This window comes from Mchenga conophoros, linkage group LG4, assembly GCF_057382185.1.
Source record: "Mchenga conophoros isolate Kocher_MC1m ecotype Shallow Benthic linkage group LG4, M_conophoros_male_GT1.1, whole genome shotgun sequence".
In the NCBI taxonomy this organism is placed as follows: Eukaryota; Metazoa; Chordata; class Actinopteri; order Cichliformes; family Cichlidae; genus Mchenga; species Mchenga conophoros.
This window is the reverse complement of record NC_140529.1, coordinates 18303301-18322850: the sequence shown is the minus strand read 5'-3', so window position 1 is coordinate 18322850 and position 19550 is coordinate 18303301. Positions and strand designations below refer to the sequence as shown.

Genomic DNA, 19550 nt, shown 5'->3' with positions numbered 1-19550 from the left:
ATTTAAAAATAAGATAAAATAATCTCTGCATACATTGTTTTGCACACGCACAATGCATTTGAGCTGCACTGCAAAGAAGATTTGGGTTTTAATGGGCCACTCAGCTTTCATAGAGCACGAATAAGCTGTGAGATAAGGACGGCATAAAAGGAACACTGCAAAGTGAAGAACAAAGGTGCAAGACTTGCATAAATTTACTCCTCTTGACAACCACCACTGGGCACAATTTCTCTGTTGCACAGCTGGCCACTGGCACCATAACAAATCAACAGTTTGGGGAAAGGAAGAGAGCCAGAGAAACAAACGAGGGAAAGAGACTTCACGGTCACATTGTGCTACTTCTTAAAGGGTGCATATGTCCAGCAGGGAGGGGAATTGGCTGAGGCAGATTTTCAGACACATATGAGGAGCCGAGCCTGCGAGCGAGGAGGTTGCCAAGGGCTGCAGGGCAGCTGGGAAGAGGGCTCACAGTGTGAGGGGAATGACATGGGCCACTCTCTCTGTAAAGCTGGCCTGGCAGAGGGGAATGGGGTCTGGCATGCTAATCAACCACTTGAGGCAGGAGGAGGAGACAAATACTCAGATGTTGTTTCTGTTATGATCATAAACAGCTGATGTGCCACTTTGATGTGCACTGTCTGAGTCTGTCAAACGGCTAATGAAAATATGGCGGCTGTCACGGCACATAATAAACACTTTCCTCATATTCATGTTGAACAGCTGTGTGAATGTATAAATATGACTTTCTCTCCTAGTCTGCAAAAATAAAACTGTTAAACATCTGTTGTTTTTTTTTTCTGGGGAAAATATCAATAATAAAAAACAGCTGAGTCCAAATCCTGCAGCTCACTTGTGGTTTCTCCCCATTTTTAATTTTATTTATTTATTTATTTATTTTAAACCCACACTTTTTATTCTTGGCGTACTTTGAGCTGTCAAAATCACAAGCGAACGTATTCTTCTTGAAAGTGTCCTCGTGCTGCAAAAATTATAACAGCCATGGATGTCTAGGGACATAAAAATCTGTGGGAAAATCTGTTCAAATCTGGTTTGGCCTTTAAAAAATTCAGTGAAAATATGTAACGAGAATTAACAGCTCGGGTTTCTAAGCCTCTGTTTCTCCGCAGGTTGCACTGATTTTTAACCTTGTCCGCATCAGTTGCCATCAGTTATTCATTTCATCGCATTAGATCAGGGTTGTCAAATTCATTTTACACTGAGGTGCAATTTTAACAGTACGTCCGAGTTTTTTCTACCTAATAGAGAAATGCTGCTTTACTACATTGAGGAAATATCCCTGAAGTAGATTAATAAAATTACAGAAAAAGTTCTGGTAGCTGGAGGTTTTTGTTAATTCATAGAAAATGTTCTTATTTTTATTGTGGACAAACGATTAAAAAAGAGAAAAAAACATTTCAATGTTTATCTATCACTTAGTTACTTTAGTGCAGTATGAATGGTCATGTGGGACTTTATCAGGAGGACAAGCTGTAACACTTATGAAAATACATTTAGAAGTCACAAATCGATGCCATCCTTCACAATTTCCAGTGGGCCAGATTGGAGTCTTTGGCAGGCCGATTCTGACCCACGGGCCTTATGTTTGACAATCGCTGCATAAGATATAAGTTCAAATATCATATACATTTAGTTATGACCAAAAATGTGCCGTGTGAAATGACTAGGCCAAATTATAAGCAGTTCACCTTTAAGCCCCAAAGAGTTTGGGACAAACTTCAGCCATAGCTTTTGTAAGCAGAAATGCATGAAAACCCCCCAAAACCAAAACGGGAACCTTAAAAACCTGAAGGTTCTGTCATAATCTAAATGAAGAAATATCTCACTATGGTTGCCAGACATTGAGGGGGGGAAAAGAGCTATTTTAATTTCCCTTCCTGTACCGAAGACAAATCATTATGATGCTATCTCACTGATGTCTACTCGGGCTATTTTTAACAATACTGCTGTATTGCCTTTGATCCTAAACCATAGAAACATCAATCAGAAAGCTGCTGGGTGAGAGTGCATCAGCACTTATGGAGAGGCACAACCTGAGACTGCAGTGTAACAGGAGGAGGGGGTCTTTGCCGGAGCTTCGGAGACGAAAACGCTTTGATTTCAACTTTCTTATTTTACACTTCTGAATGCCCGCTCACGTCTGCCATTAATTCGCGTTTTCGGGGTAGGCTGCTGGATTACAGACACATTTGACCCTGAATTTGACATTTGTTAAATAATTTCAAAGGGTTAGCAATCACACAATTCAGACACGTCTTCATGTTTGCAGCCAGGAACAGGGTGAAATTACCTGGCGGTTGTGTTAATGGGCTCTGTCAAGTGCACTACAGATCCAGATTAGACATAATTGATCTAGAAATGGCTATGCTTGGCATAAGCAGGGGAGCCTGAGAAAACAAACAAACAACACTGTTTCAGAAAGAGATGGACAGAGAGTGTGTCGGGAATCGTCACAGGAGATGTGTGGCAGTAGCTGTAGCTGAGGTGTATATCCTGTGGGTGGAGGACAGGGAGTCTCTTTGAAAAAGCACACTGAAATATTGGTTTTCTTCAGATTATCTCTGGATGACAACACTGCTTTGTCTGCTTACATTACCTCTCCACTCTGCTGACAGAAATTTCTATACCTGAGTGTGTAGTTGTTTCCCCTGTTTTTTTTCCCCCCCTTTCCCTCCTGTGTTTCCTAGCTCCTCAGGTGCCTAGACACCATGCTCTGTTGCAGGCTAATTACCTGTGTCGCTCTGGGAGGAGATGAGGGGAGATCCCCAAGCAGAAGAGACAGCTGTCTTTGCGCCTTTCCAAGCTAATGTAGGGCCCTCCCCTCTGTGCATGACAAGCGCCGATGTTACAGACAGAAATCATGTCAAGGCCACTTCAGCCTCCACCTCAATTAGAGCAAATCCGGGGAGGAAGAGTGACAGAGACTGCATTTCTTCTCTTGTTCTTTTAGTAATAGTTGTCTCCTTTTAAATGGATATGCCTTTTGCTCATCTTTTCATGAGACAACCTCCTGCATCAAGGCTCATGTCTTGAATTAATCTCCACATTTTTATATTTCACCACTTCCAGCATGTGATTCTGCATTTACAATAAAGAAATGAGTAAAGTTCAATATGTATTTCATTTCTATCATGTGAACTGTTTTTACCTCAATGTGCTTTGGGTGCAGACTAAACTGCTATCTCTCTGCTGAACTGGACGAGATAACCTTTTTTGATGTTGCCTTTTAGAGTATTTTTAATGCCACCATCTGATAAGGCTTGCTTTGTGTTTAATTGTGCTAACAGCCGACATTATTATTAGTTTTTGCATCCTAATTAGCAGATATTTGTGTTTGTGTGGTTGACCCGTGAAGTCTGTAGTAGAAATGGGAGTATGGAGCCAAGTATCAATAGTATTGATACCAGTGTTGCTATCGGTATCAGACTGATACTGTTGAGCTCACTTAGGCATGCTAAATTATTTTTTGGAAATAGAAAAATACATACCTCAAACATGCCCACTGAGAAAAACAGGACCTTTTATTTGTAGCCTGTAGCATATTTAAGTTTACCCAAGGTGCTTTAGGTCAGTGGTCTCCAACCTTTTTTTGCGCCACGGACCGGTTTATGCCCGACAATATTTTCACGGACCGGCCTTTAAGGTGTCGCGGATAAACACAACAAAATAAAACTAGTACCGGTACCGAAAAAAAGAAGATTTATTCATAACACACCTGAAAAGACCCAGGAAAACCAAGTTAACGATAAAAACGATAACAAAATAACTGAAAACCAATAAAAACCCTGAAAACCATACATTTCACACTCAACTCTCGCGGCCCAGTACCAAATGAATCACGGACCGGTACCGGTCCGAGGCCCGCGGTTGCACTGCTTTAGATCTTATCTTAAAACTGACTCCTTATACTGCCAAACTTTCTCTTATGTCTTTGTATACATGTGTGTTTGTGTACTCTGTGGCTACTCCAACTTCCTTCGAAAGACTAGCATGCTAGGCTAACAGATGTTTCTAAATTGGTTAAAGGGCTAATGTTAGCTGGTGATACTGTAGCTAACATTAGCTAAAGTATCACCAGTTAACATTAGCTAATGTTAGCTAAATGCTAACATTAGCATGCTAACATTCTGATGGTGACAAAATTGCTTTGAAAATTTACCAATTAGCACTAAAAGCAACCTGCTAACGTTGACTCAAAACTACACATGAAAAGTGTGACTGTCAAAGCTGTGAAAGGATAGGCACAAAAGTTCACACAAACCATCTGATATTTGAGATGTTTCAGTCACACTAACAGGAAGTGCTGATGGTGCCACACTGGAAAAGGCTTTCTTGTACTGCCAAGAGACCTAGGTAAAAATATCATTAGGATGATACGCACCCCTGCCACCTAACAAAGTCTAGATGATAATTATGAATGCCTGTGCCATCTGTTGTTCCCCCATCTTCTTGGATAAACATTAAGAGACAGAAGCAGGTTTTCAAAGTTATAATTTCCAGGTAGTCAATAATAAAAAACAACAGATAAAAAAGATAGAATAATTACAGTTTATATATATTTATTAATTCAGCATCTACTCTTAAGAAGGAGTGATCAGTGCATCTTTCAGCACAAAAGAAAAAGACCACAATGGAGCACCTGCAGGGAAAGTAAACAAGCGTCTGCCTAAAAATGTACCATGGGAGGATAATTGATTTGTCTGAGCAGGCCAGTAAATGGAAGATGCCAGCCAAAGTCGCCACACAATGAAGCCACCAGAGAGCACGGATGTTGCTAATCAGCTGTGTGATACAAACCAAAAGCGGGCTTCCCACTGTAACTGAATTCCCAATATGGCTAATAAGCCTATCAGAGAGAGTGCTGAACATATGCAACAGGCCTGTCCACATAAGCACCACAGCAGGCCATGCAGTGATATTAAGCTCTTTGGGTGGAAAAGAGGAGAGTAGGAAATGTAAATAGATCCATGCCTGAGGGAATCTGTGGGAGCGCAACCCACATAACGATCTGTCAATTTAATAGCGTGTGGGAGAGTAAAAGTACGGGATGGAGAGAAATGTTCTCCTTTTCTGTTCATTAATCGTCACAGAAAGGGATTGATGGATGTTCGGCGTCTGTCATGGCCAAATTTTAAAGGCTGTGGAAATGGAGAGGGAGATCTAAAAATTGCCATATTTTGGGGAGTTGCGTCCAAGAAGCGCTAATTTCAGTTCTCCATTATCTTTTCTCAATGACTGACCATTTCATTTGCTGATTACTGAAATGGTAAGTTAAAAAAAGAAGAAGAAAGAAACTCAAATATAAGCACACACTGGACGCACAAAATATGAGCTGCTTGAAAGAATCGTCCATAACCCTTGCTAATGTCTCTTTGTGAGTCTCTTGCAGGACTCATGCAATTTTCAAAACATTTCTGATGCTGTTCCCAATGGAGACGAGACTGCGGTGATTCAAGCTGCCATGACACCAATTAGTGGGGTAAATAATGGCATGGAAAGCAGACGCATTCCCACAGCGGCTTTCCCACCTCACTGATCTCCCTAGTATTTTCAAAGTGGCTTTTCTTCACAGCCTGAAATTTATGATGAAAGGGCTGCACTAACTCATCAGTGCTGTTGCCTCTTCCATACAACAATGGCTCGATAACCAGTGCATATCATCATCAGGCTGTCTGCTCTGGCATCAAGCCACAGCACTGTTAACACACACCAAAAAAAGAAGAAGAAGAAGAAGAAGAAGAAGTAATAGCAAATCCAGACTTGTTCAGTCATTTTCCTGAGCAGCCACTGTGAAGCCCGGGCAGCTCCAAAACACCACGCCACTGAGTAAATGTTCAAGCAGGCAGGACTGGACATGTCTGCTTTCTGCTTTCTGAACTCTCCATACTACACCTCATCGCCGTGGCAACCAATAGTGTTGCTTTTAGATAAAACCAGTTCACCAGCCTGACTGCGAGACACGCTGTGTGTACACGTCTGTATGTCCTCTGTCATAGGCCCTTATGTCTGTGCAGCGAGTGACGAGCCCGTTATCACTCAGGAGTCAGTGAGCTGCGCCAGGAAGGAGGTGCACAAGCTGTAGAGATGCTGTCAAGCCCTCAGGCTGAAACAGCACTCTGCAGCAGGAGGAGATAGCTTATCTGTGTGTGGCCAAAGGTGATCGAAAACAGTGTGTGGGCAACAGCACTGGGATCGGGCTGCCGATGGCTCACAGAGCATCTAGAATGAACAACAAAGCATTTTCATTCACTTTTTTTGTTGTTTTGTTTTGTTGCTTTTACGAAAGAGCAGATGACTCCCGCACAGATACCCTCACATAAGATTTTAACTGTGTGTTAAATGCAAGGTTTATATTAGCTTACCCATGCAGCTCCTTGAGAGAAAACGAGATCTTGAGGTTGTGTCCCAGCACGTGGAGGGCTGTGAGAATGTCGGCCCATTGCACCATCTCACCTAAAGGACCTCCCTTCAGCACCTTGGGACTGAAGACATCCCCAGACTCCTCTGTCAGAAAACCCACGTGGACGAGAATCTGAATGCAGAAGGTAGAGGAGAAGAGTCAAGGCAAGAGAGGAATGGAGTTGAGTGCACCACAGCACAATGTTTTTTTAATGCAATGCGTGCAGCGTTTCAGTTCTGTTACAGTAGGGAACTGGAGATTTTTTTTTTGCCCCCATCAATTTCAACTTTTGCTATTCAGACAATCTCCAGCACTGCATGGGGAATAACTGAAAGCAATTGTGAGAGCAATTTTCCTAGGTATTTTAAAATTTCACATATAAATGTATCCAGATATTAGGCATGGATCAGTGAGGTTACATTTTAAATACTGAATATGTAATGAATGAGGAAAAAAGGAAAGAAAAAGCAGGCTGGCTGCGTTTCCACACTAGGGAACCAATTCATTCAACTCTGCATGAAGCCGAGAGAAAAACTGACCTGTGCGAGGATAATTAATATGCACAACGATGCACGACTTTTAAAACTGTTTACCAGGAAGCATAGCTTTCACAGGCTATTAAATATTTTCAACAGATGGCAGCATATACTTTTCTTTTCTTTTTTTTTTTATTTCTCCATCACACGTGTTTTGAAAAACCTTTTTTTTTTAAAAAAAAGATTCACAATAGATCACACATATGCTAGCTAAGTAAATTTAAACATTGCAAGCATTGCTTTGTTTCAGTTCGCAGATTCCTTTATTGTCTCCTACACTGCTAACACAAAACAGCTTGAGCCTTGAAACTGTTTAGCATGCAGAGTTGTGCCCACATATGAGCCACACATATCAGATGTGAAATCACTGCCGCAACAACAGTGCGAATTGTGGTAGGGAATAAAAAAAACAAACAAACAAAAGATCTCAGTTTGGTGTAAGGGCGGGAGGGTGGTGTAGGGGGGGTTAATTTTATAATTTGCACAAACATTGAAAGAATAAAATAACCAAGTACGTAAACAGGACATAGTGATTATCAGCATATGTTCAACAATAACAGAAAGAAGAATGGATCCTTTGAAAAAATATTATAAATCCTTTTATTTTTTTTTAATAGATAGGGCTTCACTTATTATAATGCTTTTGAAGACAGGAATGGTTTGGTCTAGACTGAAGCATCACATTCAGAAGTGATCAAAAACAGCGTGTGGGCACAAACACTGTGATCGGGCTGCTGATCTCTTACCGAGCATCCAGAAGAAACAGCAAAGCATTTTCACTTCTGAATTGAAATTTGTGGGAATTTTCCATAATAGTGATGATGGTGGTAAATGTATAACGTGTAAGTTAAAAAAAAATTAGATTTAAAACTTTACTCTGGAGGTTTTTTTATTGGATTAAACTGATAAAACTGTAAAGTTAAAGTTTATCTAGCAAAAGCTATCAGTCTGTTTGTTTTTCCTGATTTATCCAAGTCAGGGTTGCAGGAGGGCTGGAGCCTATCCTAGCTGACTGTGGGAGAGACATGGGGTACACCCTGGACATATCACTAGTCTATCAGAAGGCTAAGACAGAAACACAGTCAATCACACTCATGGCAAATCTTGAACTGAATTAACTGAACTGGACTGTGGGAGGAAGCTGGAATACCCAGAGGGAACTTGTACAAACACAAACACGACATGCAAAGTCCACACAGCAAGTCCCCAGCTGGCCAGCAGGTTTGAAAGCAGACCATACTTCCTGTGAGGGGGCAATGCACCATCATGACACCCTCCCTTTAGATAATGATATAAGCTTGCTAAAATGTTTTGATAGTTTGGGGGAATGATTTATACAACCCTGATATCTAAATCAAGTCGAACTCCGTGTAGCTACTTGGCTTGTTGAAGCTACCCAGGCGTTAGCTGGTCTAAAAAGTTCCCTCATCTCACTTTCCACCGTGCTGTGGGTAACACTGGGTGCAGTTGAGTCCCATCTCGATCAAGTGACGAGGACAATGATGTGACCGTTTCAGGAGATGATAAAATATTTCTTAACACCCCGATAGCTTCCTGAAGAACTCCAGTTTCTTCTCCCGCCTCCATGCTGTCAGACACTTGAAAGTGACCCGCGCGTGCTTCTCAGCCAATCACAGCGGTACAGACACCCAGCCTTCCGTTTCCATTAAACTCCTTCCGTTTCCACTATACTCTTTCATTCACATACATTATTCTCTTGCATACATATATTTTCTTCAGACATGTATGCATTCTCTTCTTACATACATATATTATTTGTGAGATTAAATGCATATTGAATGCATGTAAATGAGAGCAAAATGTAGGAATGCATAAATGAAAACGCATGTATGTTAGAGTGAAAATTGTAAATATACATGTATTTTAATGTACACAAGAGAGCACAATACTGCAATGTGTGTGTTAAATATGTGTAAACATGAGAATAAAAATATCTAAATATAGAAATTAAAATAAAACTATGTGAGAGTGAAAGTATATACGCACGTGCGTATACACACGCGCACGTACGTGTGTATATACGTATATACACACACACGTACATATACGTATATACACACACACGTACATATACGTATATACACACACACGTGCACCCATGCTATCTTGCATAGATAGAGCACTTTAGGTTGAAGTTGTAAAAACACACATACATACACACATACATACATAGCCTCTAGTCCAGTGTGACCATCTGTTCTGACAGGATGCTGATGTTATTGTTTTATCTGAAGATGATTCTGTGTCCAGTCCACTCAGAGGCAGATTAATTGTATTTGAACAGATTAATTCAATCAACAAACCAAAAATATCAGACACGATTTCTAACTGCTTGTCAAAGAATGACTCAGAACAGATTTCAGTTCCCACAACCTAAAAGAGCATGCAATTGCAATGCATGCATTTCCTTACCCTTTCTATTTAAATCAAGATTTTTGCTTCTAGTTAGACTTTAAACAAACACAAAAGACTCACCAGCAGTTACTCATGACTTACTAAAGTATCACATGAATGCCGAGTCATACCTACTGAACGATAAAGTAGGAGGTGAGGACAAGTTTTTCACTCAAACACTAAAAGCTCAGAGTACAGTGAAACAGTAAAGGCATCAGAAAACTGGACACGCTGGCCCGATACACTCTATAAAGATCTCTCTTTCACACAAATCAGTGCATTTCTGTTTGCTCAACAGCTCTCAGTGTTTCAGCAAAGGAAGCCAAGCTTGCAGGGTCTGGTTAATGGACAGTAACTATTACTGTCACGCAGACCATTACAGTAAACAAAGCTCTCTTTTCCCAGTGGGGGAAAAAGAAGCTGGCATTTGGAAAGAGCAGAATCCTATCAATAGAGAGAAATTTGATTTATTCAGTTGAAAACTGGCTGATGAGAGCAACACAAATACACACACATAACATAATGCCAAGATAATGTGAGTTCATTTACAAAAGACAGAATTCAGCAATTCTGAATTTCTTTCAGTCTTGGGAGAACGGCCTACATCCATCTCAGTAAAAATAGCTTATGAAACTGAGATCTGGACTACAGTAGCATCATAATGAGAAGCAAGGCACATATAATGACACTGTAGCTTCTTAATAAGATGCTCCACACAAACATGCATGGCAAATAACTTACCATACGGTACATGGAGAGGATGTGTAATTGTATGGCTATAATCACATATGACTATATTTATGTTCAAACCAAATTAGTTCAGACATTTAATTACTTCATTACAATAATAAGATGTGACTGGACCTCTGTTCCATGTGGAAACAATGTCAGTATCGGTCTGTTTACGATTCACTGACCAGTTTTGACCAGGGAGATGATGTCATTGTTTCAGCCATGTTTCCTTAGAGCCTGTGCAAGAAGGCCATGGTCTATTTTTGGTGAGAGAAGTTATTTCATTAGAATACCACTTAGCACTAGTTAGAATAGATCTGTGTAATGCACCCCTACAATCTATGCAAGTACCTTTCTAACCAAGCTTTACTTAATAGGAGAGAATTTAGCAGTACACTTTCATCTAAACACTGTCACCCCTTGCTCCAAAATACAAAATGGGCCAAAACTGAGACTTTGCAAAAGCAGCAGTTGGATAAGATGGACATAGCTACTGTGATGTCACCCGCAGGTTTCTAAAGTCCTGTAGCCTCGAGATGAGACTATAGTTATTAGCTATACCACAGATAATCCTCTATTTTGAAACACAGTATCACTAAAGACCATTAAATTCAGGCCCTTTGCAAAAAAGTTTAGATTTTTCAGATCCAAACTCAACACACTTGCATTTTTGCGGAAAATACGTCCTCAAAATATGCACTATGGACAAAAAAATTAAGTTGGCATCAAGCAATGATGAACTGGTCATGATGTTTCTAAACAAGAAAAGGAAGAAACTGGGATTCTGGGTTCATCCGATTCTCACGAGAAGCCGACAGCAGGGAGAATTTCATGTTTGAGTCCGAAAAATATTTTTAACTCACAAAATATTTGCACAGATTTTTACAGATTTTACGGAGCCAGTGTGTAAAGGCCTCAAGATTTCTGAAAAAGGACTGAAATTTTTGTTCAATATAAAACAAAATGAGTTCTTACACTCAGTAGAAAAGTGTGACTGCTATGGGATGCAAGACTTGTTGCAACCAAAGCTATTGCCATCTGGTGGCATCTGGAGAAAAAGTAGTTTTAAGGCTTGATTTATTCTGTATGCAGTCCATCTTTGATATACAGATTATGGTATGGAATTGGCATTACTTTACTATTTTTGTGGTCAGATTGGCATCAGACAAAATTCAATCAATTAAAACAATTAAGAACAGAACAAACAGCTGATATTTTAAAATATCAGCCTTAGGCTACAGTGAATTTTCAGCCCCTGGTTGTAGTGGTTAAAAACAGTGGGGTTTTTGTTTTGGTGGGTTTTTTAACTCCTGTGTTCTGAACCAAAAACATATGAGCAGCCTAAGGCAAAGCAGACTGCTGGCACCCCAGAGGCAGCAACAGAAGTTTCAACAGTGCTAATCAATGCGTCATCAAGATGTGAAACAGCTAACACCACAGCAATTCAGATAAAAGTCTAGAGGTGGGGAACTCTGCCATGGCTGTATCTTGTGGGTGTTCTGCATTACACATTGTTGTTTTATGCCATAATTAACATCAATCTTTGCGACAGGCATTGAACATTTACTTTTTATTCCCAAATGTACAATCTAAATTCTCGCCAAAATACACCATGCACTCATGCCAGTGCTTTTTCACTGGACATCTCTTGATACTTGGTGGAAATGCAGCTGTCAGAGGTGAAAGTGCACAAAAGCCTCTCAGTAGTTACTCTGAGTCAGCATCTGTTCATGTCTGTACCTCAGCATAGTGTAATTAACACCAAGCAAGCAAAGATTAAGAAGAACATAAAAGTTCATCTGAGTGTCACGGTTGTTGGTAACTTGGTCTGGTGTGTGAGCAAGTTTGTTAGAGTAGAAACATTCTGTGCTGAGAGGTTTTTTTTCCCCTCAGTGCCGAACCAGATGGATTTACATCAAATTAGAAACTGAGGAATACGTTTCCAGACTTAGAAGACAGGAAAATAAATAAATAACGAGGGAAAAAACTGTAGATAAACGCTTTTATTCAGAGCACTCATCTGCTGTATGTTGCTGTCACAACACTTTGAAAAGAGGAAACCGCATCACGGACTACTTCTCCTTCTGCGCACACTTTTCCTCCAGTGTGCGCAGAAGCATTTGCGTGTGAAAATCTCTCATATTCACCCTTTTTTGCTCTCTCCAGTGGTTGCGAAGCTTGTCATCCAGCCGCCGAGCAGCAGAGGCCCACTGTGCTGCCAGCCTGCGTATGCGTCTCTTCATGAAGCTCAAAGATTCCTTCCCGGTGCCCACCTGCTCCATCAGAGCCCCGATGTCAGACTGAAAAACAGCCTGGATGACAGGAGAGGAAAGGTATCAGAAATGGAAGGAAAATTAGATGTGGCTTTTCATGAGCCAATAATTAATTTCATTCTTTTGTTGTAATAATTCCTTACTGAATTTTACACCAGGAAATAGGGATTATGCTGGTATTGAGATGAACGGGTGAGAGATATTAGAAAAACGTTATGATGGCTGTTTTTTCTTAACAAATAAAGCAGTTTTCATTGAATGTAGTTTAAAATCTATAGGTGACAAACAGTGTGCAGTGTCTTGTTATCCACCGTTAGCCTGAGGTAGACTCCTTGGATAGGACACACGAGATTCCCAGATTTTCCTCTTTCACCCACTCTAATCACTGCATTATAAGGCATAACCAGTATGGGATCGTTAATCGAAGGAGAGACTGCATAGAAGAGCTGAAAGGATTTAGAAGCGAATAAGCTGATAACCACAAACCCAAACTGTCTCTCTCTAACACACATATACTATAAAAGAAAAAAAATACATAGAGCTGCACCGTCTTCTCTCAATACAGGTGGATTATTGCTCTCAAGAGCAACTTGTGCACAGCAAAACAAGATGCAGAGCACTGAAGGGACGCATTGGGAGTATTCCCAGTGAGTACCGGCTGGCAATTACAGCAGAAGGCAGAGCTGCAGAAAGACTTCACGTCAGGGCCCATCATGCTGGCAGTGCATTACTCTGAGGAGAGACACGGGGGAGAGGATGGGGGCAAACGGATGGGTAGACCTAGCAGAGTGATTGTAAGCTCAGCGCATCGCATGTTGATGCTGAAAATAAAAATCAAATGAGGCAGGAAAGCAAACAGCAGTGAAAACTGGGAGCGACACCTAGCACCGTTTAAGCGATAATTTACAGCTGCTTATTCTCCTCCGCGGGGAACTTATCAACAAATATGGCCACTGAATCCTCGAACATCGAAGCACGAACCACTCACCATTTCACACCATTATTTTTTATTTGCCAATTTCACATATTTTCTTATATTTTTGCCAATTTCAGGCTTATGATAACTTTGAGATCGACACCACAGGTGGCGTTTCATGCGAGTGCAGATTACCATGCACTTCCTCAGTGGAGCATCAGCCCCTTTTTTGACCTGCCGGTGAGAATTTCGACTTTAAAAACATTGCACTCCCCCACCCTCTTGAGTTCTTCTTCATCAATGCACAGCCGTGAAAACAACCCAGCAAGATTCCTTAGTTCAGCAACAGGAATTCTCCTTTATTCTGCAGAAAAGCTTCTAGCTCTTGTACATGGCTGGGCCATAGTGGGCGAATGTTTAGCCCCTAAATCACTGTCACTTTGCTCTCTGTTCCAAATTATTGTTCGGCTACCAGAAGGTCAGAAGCAATTGGAAGAAATGATGTGAAAATATTATATTACCTGTCTCTTGGGGGGAGGCTTTAAGGTAGGTGTAGTGGTCTGATTCCTCCAGGCCAGTGGGGGGCAGAACCACTCCACCTCACTCAGGTAGATAAGGAAGGAGCAGTCAGAGCCGTCAACGCCATAAAAGGCGTAGCAAGGGTCCGAGGTCCAACGAGCACGCATCCACTGGAAAGAAAAGTTGGGGTTGAATACTAAAGACATACTGGCCCAATACACCACCAACAAAAGAAGCTGTTACAGAATTCAGTTTTTGTAAACTGTCCTTCATGTTCTCCTTGACCTGAGGAAGGCCTCTTGTCAACATTATTATCACGTTATTATTACTTTTTTGCATTACCACAACCTCAAAAATGTTTTTTCTAAAAAGACAAAAGCCTGAGTAAAAGCATGTTATAAACAAAAAACATAACATGTGGAAATACTTGTGACTTTAGCCAAGAATCACCATCTCGTAACAGGAATACAGACATTTCTGTCAACTAGGCCAGTTCAGACGAAAGCATACTGATCAGATAAGGTGATCAGCTGTAAATACAAAACAATAAAAATTTCCAAAGATATTGATGGTTAAATAATCCATAATGTTGGATATCACCATGGGAGTGTGGCTTTTGCCATTTATCAGTGGGGTCTACACATTTCTGCTTCAGCGTGATGCCACTTTTCTTTAGTTAAATTAGTCTGATTGGCTTTGCATCAGATTGGTGACCTGTCCAGGGTGTACCCCACCTCTCGCCCTATGGTAGCTGGGCTCCAGCCCCCACCTGACCCTGATAAGGATGAGAGGAAGAGAATGGTTGGCTAGATAGTCTAATTAAGCTTAGATTAAATAATCTAATGATCCCCGTTATGAAACAAGTTTAGGATGCTATTAACTTAAAAAGAAAAAAGCTTTGGAAGTCTGACTCAACAAAACTTTTCACGTCCAGTGTTCTCTACAGTAGGCTGCAGTTACTGAACTCCATCCCAAAGATCAGTTTTTTTGCAGACTGAGTAAATGCAGCGTTCCATACTTCTTCTGGCGTTAACGTCAGAACAAAGAATTTACACCAGGAGCTTCGTGGCATGGATTTTCCTGGCTGAGGAGATCCTCCAGGTGGTCTAGTACTTTTGTCACATAGTCTATATTAAATACATCCATATGGCATATTACTGATGATGGATGAAGGTCTGCTTAATACATACAAATAACTATTTTCTCTGTATACATGTCTGGTACACAGCTATACTAGCACACTTCGTTGCGACAGCAGTATACTGAACAAGCTTAGTTTTTTCATAAAGCACAATGACTGTTTGCACATCTCTGTTGCTTGTGGGGCTCGCACACAAGAATTTCACTCACATGTGCTGTGCCAGTGTGCCTGCACATGTGATGTGACAATAAAAAGTGATTTGATTTGATTTGATTTGACTTTTTCTTTTATTTACCCAAGCTGTTTTTATTAAACAGTATTTTTTTCCCAAACTGCAATTATGAAACTCTGTTTACTCATCTGTTTTTATAGTCTGCTTTTCTTTGTTTTGATTAGTAAGTGCAGTCCATTGCTTAGACAACCCAGTTTTCTGCTAAGAGCCTTTAGCCTTCACGTGGCCAAATGGGGTTTTTTATAGCTTTTTTTTTCTTTCTTTTTTTTTTTTTTTTTACATATTGTGATGTTTTCAGTCATAAAACATGTTTCCTACTTTGAGTTTTTAAATTGAGGTCTCCTTCCTGTGCCTTTCATTTCCCCCCCCCCACCACACTTTCTTTAACAAAAACTGTTGTAGTGAAGAAAATGGAAAGAAGTGGTTGTTAATGAAAACAGCTCATTGTAACTTATATATTTATGTATGTTTAATCATAAAATCTTTTAAATATTAAAGATCTACAAGCATTTAAAGTACAACGAAGCATATAAGTATCAATTATGATCGCTATTGTATTACAAAGCCACAGGTTTTATAAATTTTGCTGGTAAAACAATATAAGCACACTATAAAATACATTTCACACAAACTTCAAATACCTTAAATTTTAAAGTGTATTTTTTTTCCAGTATTATATAAGCAAAGACATTTTGTTTTTATAATTCGTATTCTTAACTCCTTTTGGCATAAATGGGTTGTAAACCATAATTATAGTAGAACATCTTAGAATATCTATCTATCATAGAGGAAATCTATATGTGTGTTATAGCTTTAAATAGAGCCATTAAATAAAAGGTCTCTGTAGTGTTCTATAGGACCTCACTTTAGACACTAAAATACCTCGGCCGCTTGAAGGTTAAACATTCCCTTATCTTATTAGAGCAGATTTATATTGGCTTGCACCAAGGTGAAACGCCACAACACGACAAATGGATGATTGCTCTCTGCGTTTGGACTTAAGTGAGATATAAAGACTTACATCCATCTTACTGGGGCAGTCTGGATAACGGGGATCTTTAGGAATCTCACACTGTCCGAATGCTCCGTCCCTAACTGGAGAAAAGAAAAAAAAAGCAGGGTATTTATCAATGCTTAAACACACTCTGACAAAAGACTACACGCATTAGACACAAGCATTAATCAACAAAGAAAAGCTGCATTGTTGAGATTTTTTTTTTCCACGCTGTATATTGCTACACAAAGCCTAACACATATACTAGGGGTTTTTACTGTCATTGGCACAGCTGTATAAAAATCTAGCTATGCAGTCAATTTTATTTATATAGAGCCAAGTGGCCTCAAAGTGCTTGATATTGTAAGGTAACGACCTCACAATAATAGACAGAAAACCCCAACAATCAAAAGTCTCCCTATGAGCAAGCACTTGGTGACCGCGGGAAGGAAAACCTCCTTTTTAACAGGAAGAAACCTCCAGCAGAATCAAGGTCAAGGAGTAGCAGCCATCTGCTGCGACTGTTTACATTTACAATAAGAGTCCTGAAGCGTTCACTGTATTTGAGCATGCTACAGTAATAGGACGCCGCCATTGTAGCAAGTCAGTTTGTGAAATTTTGTCACTCCAAGATTTTCCACAACAGCTGAAAGTGGTATTATTATTGGAAATCACAGAGACTCAGACACAAAGTGGCAGACCAGGTAAAGTTACAGAGCAGGGAGGTCGAGTTCTGAGGCTCATAGTGCGTAAAAGTCATCGCCTTCTGCTGATTCAAAAACCCCAGAACTTGAAACCTACTCGAGCATTAACGTCAGCACAAAACCTGAGCACTGGGAGGTTCATGGCACCATTTTCCATGGCTGAGCAGCTCATGTAGGTGTAATGTGTAGGTGGCCCAGTTCTTTTGTCCATATAGTGTAGAGGAGGATAAGAGAAACATGATGGTAATGTCCAACCAAAATTTCGACTGTTTTCAGACAACCAAAGTAAAATCTTTATATTTCTTTCAAGTGTTTTTAGAAATCCTGTCAATATATTAGATTTTTTTTTTAAAAATAGATTTTATATAGCCCAGCTACATTGAAATGAGGATAAGACTAGCACATGATCTATAGTCTACAGTCTTTCCTCTGGGCTTCAAGTCTGTTTATTTTTTGTATTAAAACATACTGTAAATTCTCCAGCCCTTGGGATGAACGGAGATAAATTAGAGAGAAAGGCAGATAACAGACAAGCTCCTGTAAAAGCTCATATTCCCCTGCTAAATGGCTAAATCTCTTCATCGGCCAGCTCACTGGATTTACTATAGATAGATTGCATTAGTGTGATTCATAAAAATTGGAATCCGCCCCCACCACAATCCTGCTTCCCTTTTCCCCTCTTGCCCCTTCCTGTTGCATTGAGTATCTCTCCCCTTCCTCTTTCCCGTCTAAAATCCCAGCACTAGTAAGCCTAATTAAAAAAAAAAAGAAGAAGTTGCAGCTCCTCCACCAGCACCTACCGAGCATCAAAGAGCAGAATGGATGACAAATAATTTCCAGCTACTCTTACTGATTAGCATGATAACAACAGAGCTCTCACAAAGAAAAGTGCCACTGCCATTCAGCTGTAACCAAAAGTAACTAGATCAGCCCCACTTGAGTGATAGCGCCCATTATGTCAACAGAAAAATGATCTGGCGTATTTTAATCGGACGTCGTGTTGAATTGTTTTCAGTCAAGTGCAAGGTGGGGGTACAGAGGAGGAACTGAGCCGTGCATCAAATCACGCTGATTTCTATTCTTTTCCCAATAAAGTAACTGAGAATGAAGGGCAATAAAGAAAGCTTGGCAAGACCCGGATCCCATTAACGAGGCAGCAATTCATCTTTGTGATTTAGATGTCCTGCAGTTGTGTAGTTTTGATATTGCATGTTTGGATTGCTATTCTCCAGGGTAATGTTCTGTGAATAATGTCTATCATGTTCAATATGACCAACAAGCGAGTGGATGTTAGACATAAATTGTGCAGCAAAGTGCTAAACTGGATCCAAACTTGACAGTTTGGCTTATAGTATGTGGGCAGCAGGAAAGGAGTCTCTGGGATTGGATGGATTGGAGATTGACGGGAAGATTCATCAGAAGGGCTGTATTTGTTTTCTTCGTGTGTGTGTGTGTTTGTGTGTGCATTTTAAATCATACCTCTGTTATAGGCCATGCTGCGCTGCAGGATCTGCTCCACTCTAACTGCCATGTCTGACATGTTCTGGGCTATGGCCTGAATTCGCTCCACTAGACCAATGGGCTGGATCCTAATCAAGCATATGAAACACAAAAACACACACAAACACTTTGTAAAGACCCGAAATATCTTAAATGTGAACCACAAATAGGCTTGTCAATGAAACACAGCGCTATATTTCTGTAACAGCTTCCTTCCATTCAGTTTGTTGTTTTCTCACTCTTCACAGTAAGTGTGAACCAGAAGAAGAAATGTTAATTATCTAGATCTTGAGGCGTGAAATCAAAAAAGCTTTTAAAACACTGACAGATAATTTATTTGCTGAGATAATATAGTAACTCTGCATATTAAAGCGGGTCTGTTGGGGAAATAAAAACAGAAGGCAATTAGGTTGTTAGCAAATGTGTTTCACTCCAATTGACCTCTGTGGCCTAAAAGCTGCTGGAGAAAGGATCAGGAACCAATATTTACAATGGAGAAGACGATGCATTGGATGAACTAAAGAACAACTAGGATGAAGACAAAAGAAGAGTCCGAAATCAGCAACATTATGCAATATCACAATTTTAAGTTGCCATTTCGTAGCATGCCAGAAAACAAGCAAAACTAAATACATAAAAAAATAACAGGGGAGTATCAGGAACTTTTCAACATCCAGGATCTTTCATTTCAACACAGAGGCTACAAAAATATGAAAAAGAAATTCTTTCACAGAATTCATTGCTCTATGAAAAACTAGGTTGGTTGGAAGGAGAAAGCCTGTCATCTCTAAGAAGAACATGGTAGCACACTTTAGGTTTGCAAATTTGCATTTCAGCCAGCTGCAAGCCTTCTTGAATAACATCCTTTGTACAGACATAACCTCATATCAGCTGTCAAGCAGAGAAAGACTGCAAAAGAAAAGAATGAGGGTGTTGCAATGGCCCGGTTAAAATCCAGACCTGAACCTGAAAAAAAAAAAAAACTAAATACCAAAGTAAGTTTACAAAAATATAAACTTACTCACCTTGGGAATGCCCCCATTAATTGTTAAAGACTTTATGCGATGAATTATAAAATACTCTTGTAAGAAACCCCAGTACGCCTCAGCATAAAAATCAATGAGTTTCTGCTGGTATTTGAAAAAAACACTTTTTTAAAGATGTCTAAAA

At 40.1% G+C, this 19550-nt stretch overlaps 1 protein-coding gene across 2 annotated transcripts in view; it reads right to left on the bottom strand.

The window, feature by feature from the left end:
- mgat5b (alpha-1,6-mannosylglycoprotein 6-beta-N-acetylglucosaminyltransferase B) overlaps positions 1 to 19550 on the bottom strand; it is a 69691-nt gene that overhangs the window by 29809 nt on the left and 20332 nt on the right. For both annotated transcript variants that reach the window (XM_085270772.1, XM_085270773.1), the window contains exons 4-8: positions 18360 to 18469; positions 16204 to 16277; positions 13812 to 13979; positions 12249 to 12413; positions 6381 to 6550 (exon numbers count right to left, since the gene is read on the bottom strand). In XM_085270772.1, coding sequence (XP_085126898.1) covers positions 6381 to 6550; positions 12249 to 12413; positions 13812 to 13979; positions 16204 to 16277; positions 18360 to 18469 — 687 coding nt within the window. The remainder of the gene's footprint in view (positions 1 to 6380; positions 6551 to 12248; positions 12414 to 13811; positions 13980 to 16203; positions 16278 to 18359; positions 18470 to 19550) is intronic.